Source organism: Dryobates pubescens, chromosome 1 (assembly GCF_014839835.1).
Source record: "Dryobates pubescens isolate bDryPub1 chromosome 1, bDryPub1.pri, whole genome shotgun sequence".
NCBI lineage: Eukaryota > Metazoa > Chordata > Aves > Piciformes > Picidae > Dryobates > Dryobates pubescens.
The window spans coordinates 54,198,479-54,211,103 of record NC_071612.1 but is presented as its reverse complement, the minus strand read 5'-3'; the positions used below and the strand labels follow the sequence as shown (position 1 = coordinate 54,211,103).

Here is a 12,625-nt window from a genome sequence, read left to right as displayed (position 1 = left end):
GACTTGCAGCAGAGACAGGCTTGAGCCCTGGCCTCAGTTTGCTAAGGGTAACACTCCAAAATGCTTCAGAGAAAACAAGTAAGAACACATTGCAAGAACAAAGATGAAAAAGTTAGAGAACTTTGAGATTATAGGGTTCTAAATCCCCATTAAATCAAAACAACTTTTTAATTAGGCTCCTTATTGAGTCAGAACATTTTTATGATGGCCCCTCAGATCATTGCAAATGACAAGAGCTGTCTTACATTTAATCTATATTATGCAAAATACTTAGTATGTCCACTAAAATAAACTATTGGAGATTTGTTTGCCTGACCACCTTCCTTCCTTCCTTCCTTCTTGTGTAGCTTTTATACTTTTTATACTTACATAGCTTTTCTATAGCTCTAAAACATATTGACTACTGTTTGAAAAGCAAAGATTGTTACTGTGACTTTTTCTTCCTAAGAGACCAGATGCTGGAAACAACAGGAGAACATTACCTGTCCTTAGAAATAGGAGCTATAAGTGGTGCATACCAATTAATTCCCACTTCACAATGTGCATCAAGGTAAACCAAAACCTTAAAAAAACAAAACAACACAGTAATTTATATTTCTGTTTCTGTATATGAGATCACAATGATTTAATTAGGCTTATTTACACTTAAATATTTTCATATTATAAACAGAAATCAAGGTTAAATGAGTAAAATTCATCTCTTTTAAAAGAAGTATCAATAACACTATACTATGCTTCTACAATCTATTTGAAGAGTCACCACCACCTGTCCTCTCCAAAATAGGGAAAAAAATACAGACTTGTACCTGTCCAAGTTTAGCCTTCTGGGCTCCAATGCTCCTAGCTTGGATTAAACCTTCTCTCCTCTCATTTCGAAATACCTTTACAAGGCCGTTCCACTGCTTAAGATACTCATCCAGCCTTTCTTTTAAGTGTGCTATCAAATAACAAAGAAAAAAAATAATCTTGTAGAGGTTTAATAATAAACTTACACACTCTTAAAACCCAACTCCCACTCTTCTCAAATATATCTACAGACCTTCAAGAGAACCTTTTAATTCAACTGCTTATACTACTGTTCAAAAAGACTAACCCTGAAAAGGTCATGACTTGGAGCTCTCTGAGTTTATAGCACAGGTTTATCTCTGGCATCTCTGAAGGAAAAGAACTGGTTGGCCACACCACAGGGGAGCTTGGTGGACAATTGTCAGTCACTGCAATACATCACATAGTGGCTTTTGGGTCTTTGCTTGTATTTTGACCAGGAAGAGACATTTCTACACTTCAGCACATGTTTTTATCTCACTGGATCATGTCATAGGTACAGCTGAAGGCACCACTTTTCAGTTATACATTGTTCTTCACTCACTTTCTGCCTCACAGAATTTTCTGTCAGTCACCCAAGACAGAAACCTACCATATTAAAATTATCACCCTCCCCCTTGGAGTTGGGAGTTATCTTATGCTAATCTCTTGAGGATTAACTGGAATAACTGGAGGGCCAGAACTGCAGTGAATGAGCTCTGGCTCATTATACTGCTGAGACAGGAAACCCTTAGACAAAGGGACTTGGGTCAGCAAAAGGATGAGTAATTGTGTAAGCATGAAGATAGGCTAAGCTTAAATGGTTACAGATTTGTATTTACACATTGGTCTTTGCAAAACTAATCTGGAAACTACATTACTAACACACAATTTGAAAAATGGATCCTAGTGCTGCATAATATTTTTGCAGAGATGATTCTGTTGAGAAACCTCACAAAGGCAGAAGGGGCTGGCAGGCAGGTACTTGCAACTTGTATCTACACTGATTTAACTACTGGTGTTCACTTAAAATCTAATTTTCTACTGAAAGGCTCAAAAAAATTGTCTATAGCTTCAGTTTCTCCCAGGCAGCAACCAAAATAAGCCACCTAAAGCTACAGCAAAGGCATCCATGCACTAGTTTTACCAGTTTCAAGGGACTGCTACATCCCATGCCTATGCGATCTAATGGGAGAGGGGACATGTAGAGATATAAGGAGGATGCCCCTTTCAGCAGAACAGGCCATAGGTTGCTTTGGCAACATGATTTTCTATGCCCCACGTGAAAATGCCTGGAACTTGCTGCAACTTAAATTCTGTATATTTTAGATTTTTGCCAACAACATTAGCTTTGCTTCTGATTTTAACAAAAGCTGCATATAAATAATTGCAATGGAAATGGTGAGCAGTGGAAGTGAAGTTTCCAAACTTGAAAATTCAGCAATTCCACCAAAGAACAACTTCCTGAATCTTTTAATACTCTTATTATCCCCCTTCTTCACCTCCATACAAAAGTAAGTTTCCTCAACTGAAAGTTTTAAGTATCTTCTTCTCCTTTCCCACACATATTTACAATTTCTTTTGTAAATCCTTGCATGTTACAAAAACTTCAAGATACATAAATATAAAACTAGAGAAAGAATGATTTTATCACATATGCTGTACAGAATAACATGTCATGTAATATATAGAATATATAATAGCCATGATATACATTTTTATAGGGTAAAATCAACAGAGTTATGAGGTCATGCTGCAGTGGTACTAGGAGAAATCTTTATACCACACCATTATTTATTCTGCAAATTCCAACTACATGTTACAGAAGGCCTGTCAGGAATTTTTTTAAGACATAAAACCTGAAGTTATTTCCAGCTCTCCTGCTTATGAAGCCAAATGTTTTAGTTATCAAATGTTCAGGTATGCAAGGCTCACGGGGATCTATAAAAACCTGTCATACTGGCTGCGCAAAGCTTTTCTACAGTACAAGTCTCATGACTTTGCAGTCCATTATCTGAAACAGTGCCAGGCTTCACAGCAAGTGCTATTTCTCAGAGGAAAACCGAATTTTTCCTTCTTCCTAAACTAAAAAGCCTGCATGACAGTAATGTATAAAATCCTGATACTTTTACAGTTAGAAATAGTTTGGCCAGTGTTAAATTTTGTTGACCTAGAACAGGTATTTATGATATCTGTCAACAGTCTTACTGCACTGTTGTGTTGTTTGTTTAATAACATGTATTTTACCTTTCAAAATGTTACAACCACCAATCTGGTTTTCCCTTGTTTGGGTTCTTCCCTCACCTCTGAGTGCATGATTAAAGCACGAATTGACGTTTTTTAAAGACACATCCTTTCTCCAAAATGATCTTGGGCATTGCAGATTACAAGGGAAGGGAGAGGGGTGGGGAGAGGAGGAGGAAAGCAGTGGTTTTTTCCCCTCAACTTGTGGATGTCATTTTAAGAACTAGGAAATTGGTATCAGAAGTCCTCCCTAAAGCAGCTGCCTATGAGTTTCCTGTACTCTATTACTGCTAATGTGGGGCTCTCAGATCTAACACAAGCACTGATTAATGCTTCAGCTTCCCTACAGTAAGCAATGTTAAAGAAGGTAAAAGTACTGCTACCTGTCTATGCTGATTACTTCCCTTTTATTTATTTTTTGAGAAGCTGCATCAGTGGGAATGAAAAGCAATAAAGAATAAGTAAATGCAAGAGCTATACAAAGCCTTTAAACACTACCAGCAACATGGTGTTTACCTTGCATTCACTCTTTACAGGTGCATAGCTACAAAAGCGAGCTGCACCAGCTGACATACTGAGCTTTAAGGAAGCAATAAAGTTGGTACCTAAATACATAACAAGTAGCTGTTGAAGACCTATATACATAACCATAATTGTAGGGAGCCTCTGAAAATCTGGTATTATGACTTCTCATTTCCTTTCCCTTCCAGCTAAAATAAAATTTCTCTATCAAGGGACACAAGAAAAACTGGGTAGGGGGAACACATGCAGAGGCATGGCCTGGACACTGACACTACTGTGGAAGCCTCTGCAACAGTTCTTGGATGCTAGTTTGCACTGGAGGTCTCCAGTGCAAAGATCAGAGCTAGCAGCATGCAATTAGCTTAGTGTCATCATCTTATTACTGTTCCCTTTGTACTTTGAGCAAACAAAAATCTCCTGAGCAGAATTCAGCACATCTCTCCATACATTTCCCTACAGCCAGACATGGCTGTTTGCAGAAGAGGTAAGAAAGGAAGGGAGGCTGTCATGCAGTAAAAAGACTGCTCCCAACTGACTTCATACAAAGAATTATAAGGAACATTTCCCAAGCACTGCAACTGTCCCTCTCTGCAAGACATAACATATACAAGGTTCTATGCAGCTGTAATTCCCTTCTGATGAAAGAGAATTTCTCATAAAGGACAGGCAGGGCTCTTATGAGCCAGCCTTTACAAGTGTTTACAACCTTTATGCTCCATTTTAATTTCCCATTACTGGAGAAGGTGGTGGTTAAGAAATAAGTACAGCTAAATTGAGTGTGAGCAAACACCCCATTGCACCTGTTCCCCAACAGTGATCTCAAAGACTGCAAGCTGTTCTTTTCTGGGTGGAAGGTTGCATATGAAGAGTGCAGCATGAAAGCAGGTGGGGAAGTAGAAAATCCGGTATCTATGCTGTCAGCCCTGCTTTTCCGGTGGCTGAAGAAGTGAAAAGCCACCAGCAGCTCTGCTGTGAATAAGTGTTTGTGCTTTGCAGCTCTCCTAACAACTGGAGATCTCTTCAAGTGGCCTGGCAGGCTTCACAGCCCATACTATGTAATGTTTTTTCTAGAGAGAAAGAAGTGGAACAAGATTCTACTCCCTTGGCCATTTTTCATCTAGAATGTAATTTGAATTACTGAAATTAAGTTAGTTATGTTTACCAAGTAATAGCCTAAAACAGTTTGAAGAATTATTATAGTGAAACAATAGAATTGCAGTAAGGTGTTCAGAGACATTCCATTTTGTGCTCGCTTTCATCACTCACATGTAAGAAAATTGTACTTTAAGCTTGCTTTAGATTTAAGAAAGTTATCTGGGGAAAGGAAAGAAATAACAGAGAAAAGGGTCTGCTGGACATTAGGTCCAGGCTAGCTGTATCTGTTCACCACACACATACATGCAGAAAGCATAAGTACAGTTCTGAAAAAAAAGAAGTAAATGTCTTCAAAAATTCTGCCTTCATTTAACAATCATCATACACTGGAAAACTGCAGTATGAGTTCTTATGCCAGACATTCCAGGAATTACATACACATGGCACAGAATCAGCTACAACTCATTTGAAACCCAAGTATTGAGACCAATCATCATTAAAAAAAATCTGGTAGTTTTTCTAGAGACTATCAGCATCACAGTTCTTTTAGACAGCTAATTCAGTCCTTAAATAGCTCTAAAGGAAAGTTGTGATCCCAGCTGAAAGGAAAAAAACACAGCATACGTTTGCAAACTGGATTATTAAAACGATATCCTTTAGGAGAGAAGATACTTCCATTTCATAGCAAATCCTCAAAAGCTATAAACAGATACAGGAGACTATAATGTAGCATTCAGTATCTTTATTAGACTAAGCCAGATGTAGTCAAGTTTACCACAGGTAAAAAGAAACATAAAATGATACCTACCTACAGGTATGGTGTAAAAATGAATATACAGTAACTACTTTAAATAGTGATTTACACTCAAAAAAAGGCAACACCAAATACATGACGAGTTCATTTTTAAAATTTATAGTGGGTAAACTAAACTATGCAGAAAACAACTCCTCCCATGAAGGTGGAAATGGGAGAAGCCCAAATCACTTGATAAAATTGAGAGCTTCAGCACTGTCAATCTGTTTTCCACACCACTACCTAATTCAGCCATTATGAAAACAAAGAGGAAGATAAAGGGAAATGTATCCCATGCTGCTGACCTGTTCAAACTTACCTGGGCTCCTAAACGCTCTCGCTGTCTAGAAAAAGATGTCATTCTGCATGAAGTTATGCTGACATGTCTACCCTTTCTGTCTGCCAACTTCTATTCAAGAACTATGCTGCAATAGAATTTTGCACAACGTGCAGCTTTGGTACACTATCATGACATCTGTTTACAGTCTAAAACCAGGCAGATTTCCTCTACATCGATCATCTTACATCTCCAGTATACCACTTTCAGTTGTTTTTTCTATGTAGCCTTTTTGCATTAATGATGGAGATGATGTCATTAAAGAATAATAAAAAGGTGAGTGTATGTTTGCAAGAATCACAATTACGTACATACATCCTGACTCTAAACCAAGACCAGAATATATGTTGCAAAGGAAAAGGAAAATATCTGGACCTCTGAAAGCTGCTGATATGCAGGACTCAAAGAAAGGGAGAAATTAAAACACACAAATTCTTAAAACAAATCCCTCCCCTCAATAAGAAGCAATAAGCACCTTAATGTCATGTTTTGTTAAAAAAGGCTGATGGAAATTAAAAAGTTATTGAAAGCAAACTGGAATAATTCAATAGCATTACATACATTTTTATTATAGTAAAAGAAAAAGAAGCTATTTCTAACAGACTTAACTCAAACTCCTTTAATGCTCTTAAAACTATTTGCTTTCACAAGAGCTAAGAGAGGTACTAGCTATCCCAGCTTCATACTATCTACTATTCCACAGCTCCACCACAGATCCTGTATTTGCAACAGGTGAATACATATAAAGGATTGCCACCTTTATGAAAACAATTCATTGGAAGAGAACATCCTCTTCACTGAAAACTGAAAGGACTGAAGAAGTAACTTACTTTTCCTGCAGAGTCAACTCAATCCATGGCAGGTAATAAATAAATAAAAAACAAACTATTAAAAAAAAAAAGGGGGGGTTATTTTTCTACAAATAATGTTAATATTTCAAATATACCTTTGTTGCTAAAATCATCAATCAGCACAATTTCTGCCAAGTATTTCCTTGGTGTTCTCTTAATGACACTGTGGACTGTCCTCATGAGCGTGGACCACCCTTCATTATGGAAGACAATGACAACGCTGGAGGTGAGCAGATTCTCATCGTAATGCCAGTATTTGCATCTGCAAAAAGATTGTGATTTTATTAGTTTTCACCCTGTGATTTACAGAACTACTTAACATCATCTTTGTGCAAATGAAGCCTTCACTGTCAGCTATCTTTCAGATTGAAGAGAAACAGGATATAAAAGGCAATATAGGTTAAACACAGCACTGAGGCAAGAGGTCCAAAGAGCAGCTTGCCTCCTGTCAGCAAGCCTTTTTCCCTTCTGAAAGAGGTAGGATACAGCTGGTGAGCGATGACTCCTGCCTCCACAGCTACATGCTTCCTCCTGAGTAGGTGGATGGCACTGCACAGAACCTGCTGACAAGATATCCCTGCCACCAACACCTTGCTGCTTGTGTGGACAGTAGAGAAGAGTGAAAGGAAATCTGCACACTGTGGCTGCCAAGAGATGGGCCCTCTTCAAAATATCAAGTAACAAGATTTAGGATGGACTGTGCATTTGGGCTGACCTTTTAAAAATCAGATTCATCCAGTAGAAGGATGGTCTGTAAAGTGCCGGTTTTATACAGTCCACGTGCAGAATCTGCATAATTAGCAAAATCACAAATACTGGTGTGGCAAGGTAAAACTCATTAATTTCTGCCCTTTCATAATCTAAATTTTAAAAGCTTAAATGCACAGAAACATTCCTGTGTATGAAATTACCTTATCCATTGAAATACTTAGTTTCTGAAACTAAAATAAGTTAAATATGGAAAGGAGCCACATAACAGATCTATAGGTATTTAAGGAACATTTCTTTGGTGGAGGAGGATGTATTTTCACTTCCTCTCAGGGAACAACATCAATATATATTTCTCATCCACCAGAAAAATGCTCAACAAATTGGCAGAAGTTTGTTTCTGTGGGAAAAGAATATTTCAGAATAAAAGCAATCCATAATTAGTGCAAGTCAATGAGGCATTTCTTCTCCTAGCCAGGCATACCATAAGCAAGCTCTGAAATGGCACAAGCTTGACAAGTAGTTTACCGACTAAAATACTCCATCTTAATTGCTTTTATACCTGAAGTAGCTGCAGCTTATCATATTTATAAGGTAGCAATATACAAGTGCTAGACTGTTTAAAATGCATAGTTCAGACCACTGATGCTTTTCCTCCACAGATACCTCTCAAAAGGTTACAGCTGATTACAGATTGCAATGCATCCATCTGTAGCACAAACATTTAGACTATCAACAAGTTATTTAGACCTTTGCAGAGATAAAGTGGATATCCTACCCAGGAGAATAAACTGACAGTGTAAGAGAAAGATTTTTCCATCATATGCTTAATAACAGATTAATAGTAGAACTGTGCTGCTTAACACGTATTCACCTGGATTAATTTTGGAGACAGATTTATGTTACAATGGAGGAAAATGGAGTGTTATACATTCAAAACTGGCATGACACATGAAAGCTAGTGGAAATTGAAAGCACCTTTTGCCACATAGGAGAAAGCAGTATCTGGTACAGGTTGCACTCAGCTGCTGACCTTCACCTTCAGCAGTTCAGTTAGGAAACTTTTGCTCTCCAATTAAAGGCAGCTTACACTTCACACTGCTTTCAACAACAGAAACAAAGCAAACACTGCAAACCACCCCAAATCTTATGGTTGTTTATGTCTCCCACTTCCTGCAATGCAGATAAGCCATACTTAGGAACAAGATGGTGAAGAGCACAGAATGAAAGACATGAAGTAACAACATAATTTTAAAAAGATAAACTTATTACAAAAGCCTGAAGTGAACAACACATCTGCAAGCAATTTATAAGCATTTTAAAAATCTGTATTTAATACACAAACCCAGAGGTCTAGACAGCTTTTTGCTACATGTCCAACTTAATCTTCTCAAATCTGTCAGCACATTGAACTTTTTAAACTTGAAAAATCATGTGTTCCTAAATGTCCCATTTGCAAGCCGTAAAAACACTACATTTATACCTCTAGTAAGATCACACTTAGTTTTTTCCAGAGACTTTATTTCACTTATTGGACAGTCTACAGACTGACTCATCAAGCCTACAAGCTGACAGACTGCAGTAACCCTGTGCACAATTTTGTCTCTCATACCTCATTGAAGATTAGAGGCTTGAAACACGGTAGCTGTTTTTGATACAAGCAATTATTAAGTACTTTAATATCTGAGCAATTTTTTCCAAGAAATGTGGATATTGCATAAAAATCGGACGCCTGCACTCTCATTTCCTTCACACCCAAAGGGAAGGAAGCAGGGAAGAGCCTTTCTTCAGTGGAGCAGCACTGACATCCAGTGGTTGGCAAACCAAATACCAAGAAATCATAAATGTATTTTCCCTGGTTTGGAAGCTGAATTTACAGCACTAGTCTCCCTGTATATCTTAGGCACAAGAAAATAAGAAGTCTGAATCGTTTCCAGATTCATGCTTCAATTTTAAAAGATAGGGTCAACGGGTGTCTAAGCAAAAGTGCTTTGAAAACTGGCAGGGGCAGATACAAAGTAGGTCTGTGGCAAAAAATTTAAATGTTTCAGCCTCTAACTTAATTTTCTGGGTGCTGTCCTGCCCACATATGGTAGGACAATGCCCTTTCAGGTGTAGCTTGCAGGGCAGATGCGGTAAGAAAACACATCATTAAAAAACCCCAACACTTGAATTCTTACTGGTATAGCTGAAAGGATGACACTTTGCAGCAGGTATTCAGGAATAAGAGGGTAGCATTCTTAAGGTAGTCTTGTCTCTAGACATTTCACTTTTCCTGACCCCTGCAAAGAGTTTTTGTATGGAGCGAAAAGGATCAGGCATGCACATATCTGTGAAGGGCTGGCAACACCTTCCCTAGACAGTGCTGCAAGAAATGACAGCTCTATTTGCTTCCTTTCCTCAGGGAACTCCTGGGTGAAAGAATTAGATCCATCCACAAAAAAAACTTCCTGTCCCAAAATCAGCACTGGTATTACCAAGCAAAAACATGGACTGAGTCATCACTGGAACAAGAAGAAACCTTTTGAAAGATATACATAGTAGTGATCTTAATGGAGAAACAGGGTGAATAAAATTTGCTCTGACTGTTAGCCTGCATACTTCACATATGAATGAGTCCCACCTCTCTCTTCACCTGTGAGAGTGTTCAGCACTGTGGCAGACCATGCCACACCAACTTCCCCATCCGCTGATCACAAAGTTATGCACCAGACACAGCAGGAGAGAATGAAGTTAAATACCTGGGCTGGAGTATTCCTTTGCCTGATGAAATTTCTGCTCAAAACAGCTTGATACTTACTTTTTGTTGGCTTGCACTTACTAATGCCCCCGTCCCCATCAAGGTACCATGCTCCAAAGACTGGATGACCCTACAGCCTCCCTGTTAGCAATCACTGCAATTGCAGATAGAGATTCAAATTTCCTCAGGCTCAAAAAAGCCCAGGCTTAGAGGCTGCCTCTCCTGGAAGAGTAATCTGAGTCCAGTAAAAGTACAAGTGAAGGAGGAGAGTACCTGAACAGCAATTTAAGGATGAGTCCCAACCATGTAGATACTTAAGCAGGCAATTTGAGATCTCAAGCCAACAGAAGTGCTTCTCATAGCATCCTGAATTCCTGACTTCCTTTGCATACCAACATGTAAACTCCAGAGAAACTTAAGAGGTATCATAGCTGCAACTGCCTCTCTAGCCTGATATTATCTTCCTGAGGTCAACTAACTATCACCTTTGTTTGCCAAAGACACCTCAGTCCTCTCTCTGGATTTTAAAGCACTCTACATGTGTGCTCAGATCAAAATGCAACAGCACAGATTTCCCTGGGACAGCAGGCAGCTTGCACTGCACTCCTCTAACTGCTCCAACAGCCAGCTCCTGTGAAGCTTCAGTCAGCTCTTTTAAGCTGAATGCCCTGGATCTGTACAAAGCTGAAGGTCTCAATTTAGCTTTTATCCTGAAATTGCAAGTGACATGAAAAATTGGAATCTCTCTTCTCCATTAATATACAATTGTTCACAATTGTGAACAGCATTTTGAACTTTATTTTACACCGACAGTGTGTGATTCATAGTGATACCACTTATCACCTACTGATAATATTTTATAGTCCATGCATTTTTCTCACTCTTTGAGAGGGTCTATCACTGTCAGAGACTAAAAATAAACTAGCAGATCTGCTTGCATTTGCAGCTTCCTTTTTGAGTAAGCCCTGTTCTTACAAGGGGACAGCTCTATAGCACATTGTTCACATACTTTAATACTGAATTCTGGGCTGCTTGTTACTTTAAATCATCACAGGACACAGAATCCATCTTCACTGTAGTTTTCACTACTGGAACTTGAAACAACAGAAAATTCTTGGGTTTGCTTTAAGACCAATACCTGGAATTAAAATCTTTCCTGATCAGAAGGAGATGCCCTGACAACAGACAGCTAATTGCATTTAAACACATGTTTCTTTTTCTTCGGAAGTCCTGCCAGAACTAAGGCAAATGATAACCTGCAGCAGAAGGCCAGCTGTCCTCATTTAATGTAACTTACTGTAATTCACCCGATTCTCAACCCCAGCTCTCACTGAGGTACACAAAGAGTTATGCACATTCTAGAAAATCAGTTTTCTTGGTTAGAGGACAGTTCCAGTGTAAAGTATGGCACTTGAATAAAAGATTTTCCCGAGGTACCATGTGAAATGAAACCAAGTCCCTAATGCTCCATTTCCAATGACACAGATACCAACAGCAATTACTGAAACATTTTTTTTTTCATATAACAGCATCAAACATGTAATTTGTACAGTCTTGTAATTAAGGAATTAATCACATTCCTGAAGAAAGTAGGCTCCACTCTAGAGCTTTTTTATCCAATCTCTTTAGCTGCAGTAAGAACAACTGGACAACTAACCACTTACTGTAAGACAACATACTAAATTCATGTTATTTGCCCAGACTGAAAAAAGACCACCCATTTCTAATAAGCAGACAAGATTCATCTGCCTTTTTTCATACCCCAAGTTAATTGTTTACAACTAAAGATTTTGGTATTTTTTCAAGTCCAGCACCAAAAGCTGTCTATGCAGCTTGATATTTTTAATAGCACTTGGATCAACCACAAGGTCCAAGTTGTCGCCATCAAACTAAACAGCTCTGCTTTACCACGCAGCTCTGAATGTGCATGTTAGAATAGAATTAACCAGGTTGGAAAAGACCTTCGAGATCATCAAGTTCTTAAGTAAAGTTAGAATGCTTTTATTTTTGGGAAGAATTCCCTCCTCTGCTTATACTAAAAATAATAAACCCCCAATACCCTTCATAACTACATGTACATTTTTTAAAAAGCAGCAAATTCTTCCTTTTTGATTTGTTTCTTGAAATGTTAAGAGCTGAAAAAACAGTTGTCCAAAAATACATTTCTTTACACCAGGAGCACTGCTCTCAAGCAAGGAAGAGTTACTTTTTCAGATTCTCCAACAAAAGCTAATCGCCAGTTGTTCTGTTTGAAGTAAAAATGTGACCCAGGGCAACTGATCCAATTATTCAAGTATGAATTTGTATGCCCAATGGGACATGCCCTGTAACAGCAATAACATTAAAAAAGAAAAGTCAAAATGGATAATCCATGGAAAGAAAAAATACTTACAAATATTAATTTTGCCATGATCAGGCTGACAGATGTGTGTGGGTGATGCAGCTGAAATACTGGCTCACAGTGAGCATACAGCAGCTATATATTGTCATATGGGGGGGGAAATCAATGAAAGATTAATTTGTCTTCTGCC

General features: G+C 38.3%; 1 protein-coding gene across 3 annotated transcripts in view; it reads right to left on the bottom strand.

Annotated features, from left to right (window-relative positions):
• The window catches only part of GALNT7 (polypeptide N-acetylgalactosaminyltransferase 7), a 67,227-nt gene that overhangs the window by 16,608 nt on the left and 37,994 nt on the right, over positions 1–12,625 (bottom strand). For all 3 annotated transcript variants that reach the window (XM_054166106.1, XM_054166100.1, XM_054166092.1), the window contains exons 3-5: positions 6,742–6,908; positions 807–937; positions 483–562 (exon numbers count right to left, since the gene is read on the bottom strand). In XM_054166106.1, coding sequence (XP_054022081.1) covers positions 483–562; positions 807–937; positions 6,742–6,908 — 378 coding nt within the window. The remainder of the gene's footprint in view (positions 1–482; positions 563–806; positions 938–6,741; positions 6,909–12,625) is intronic.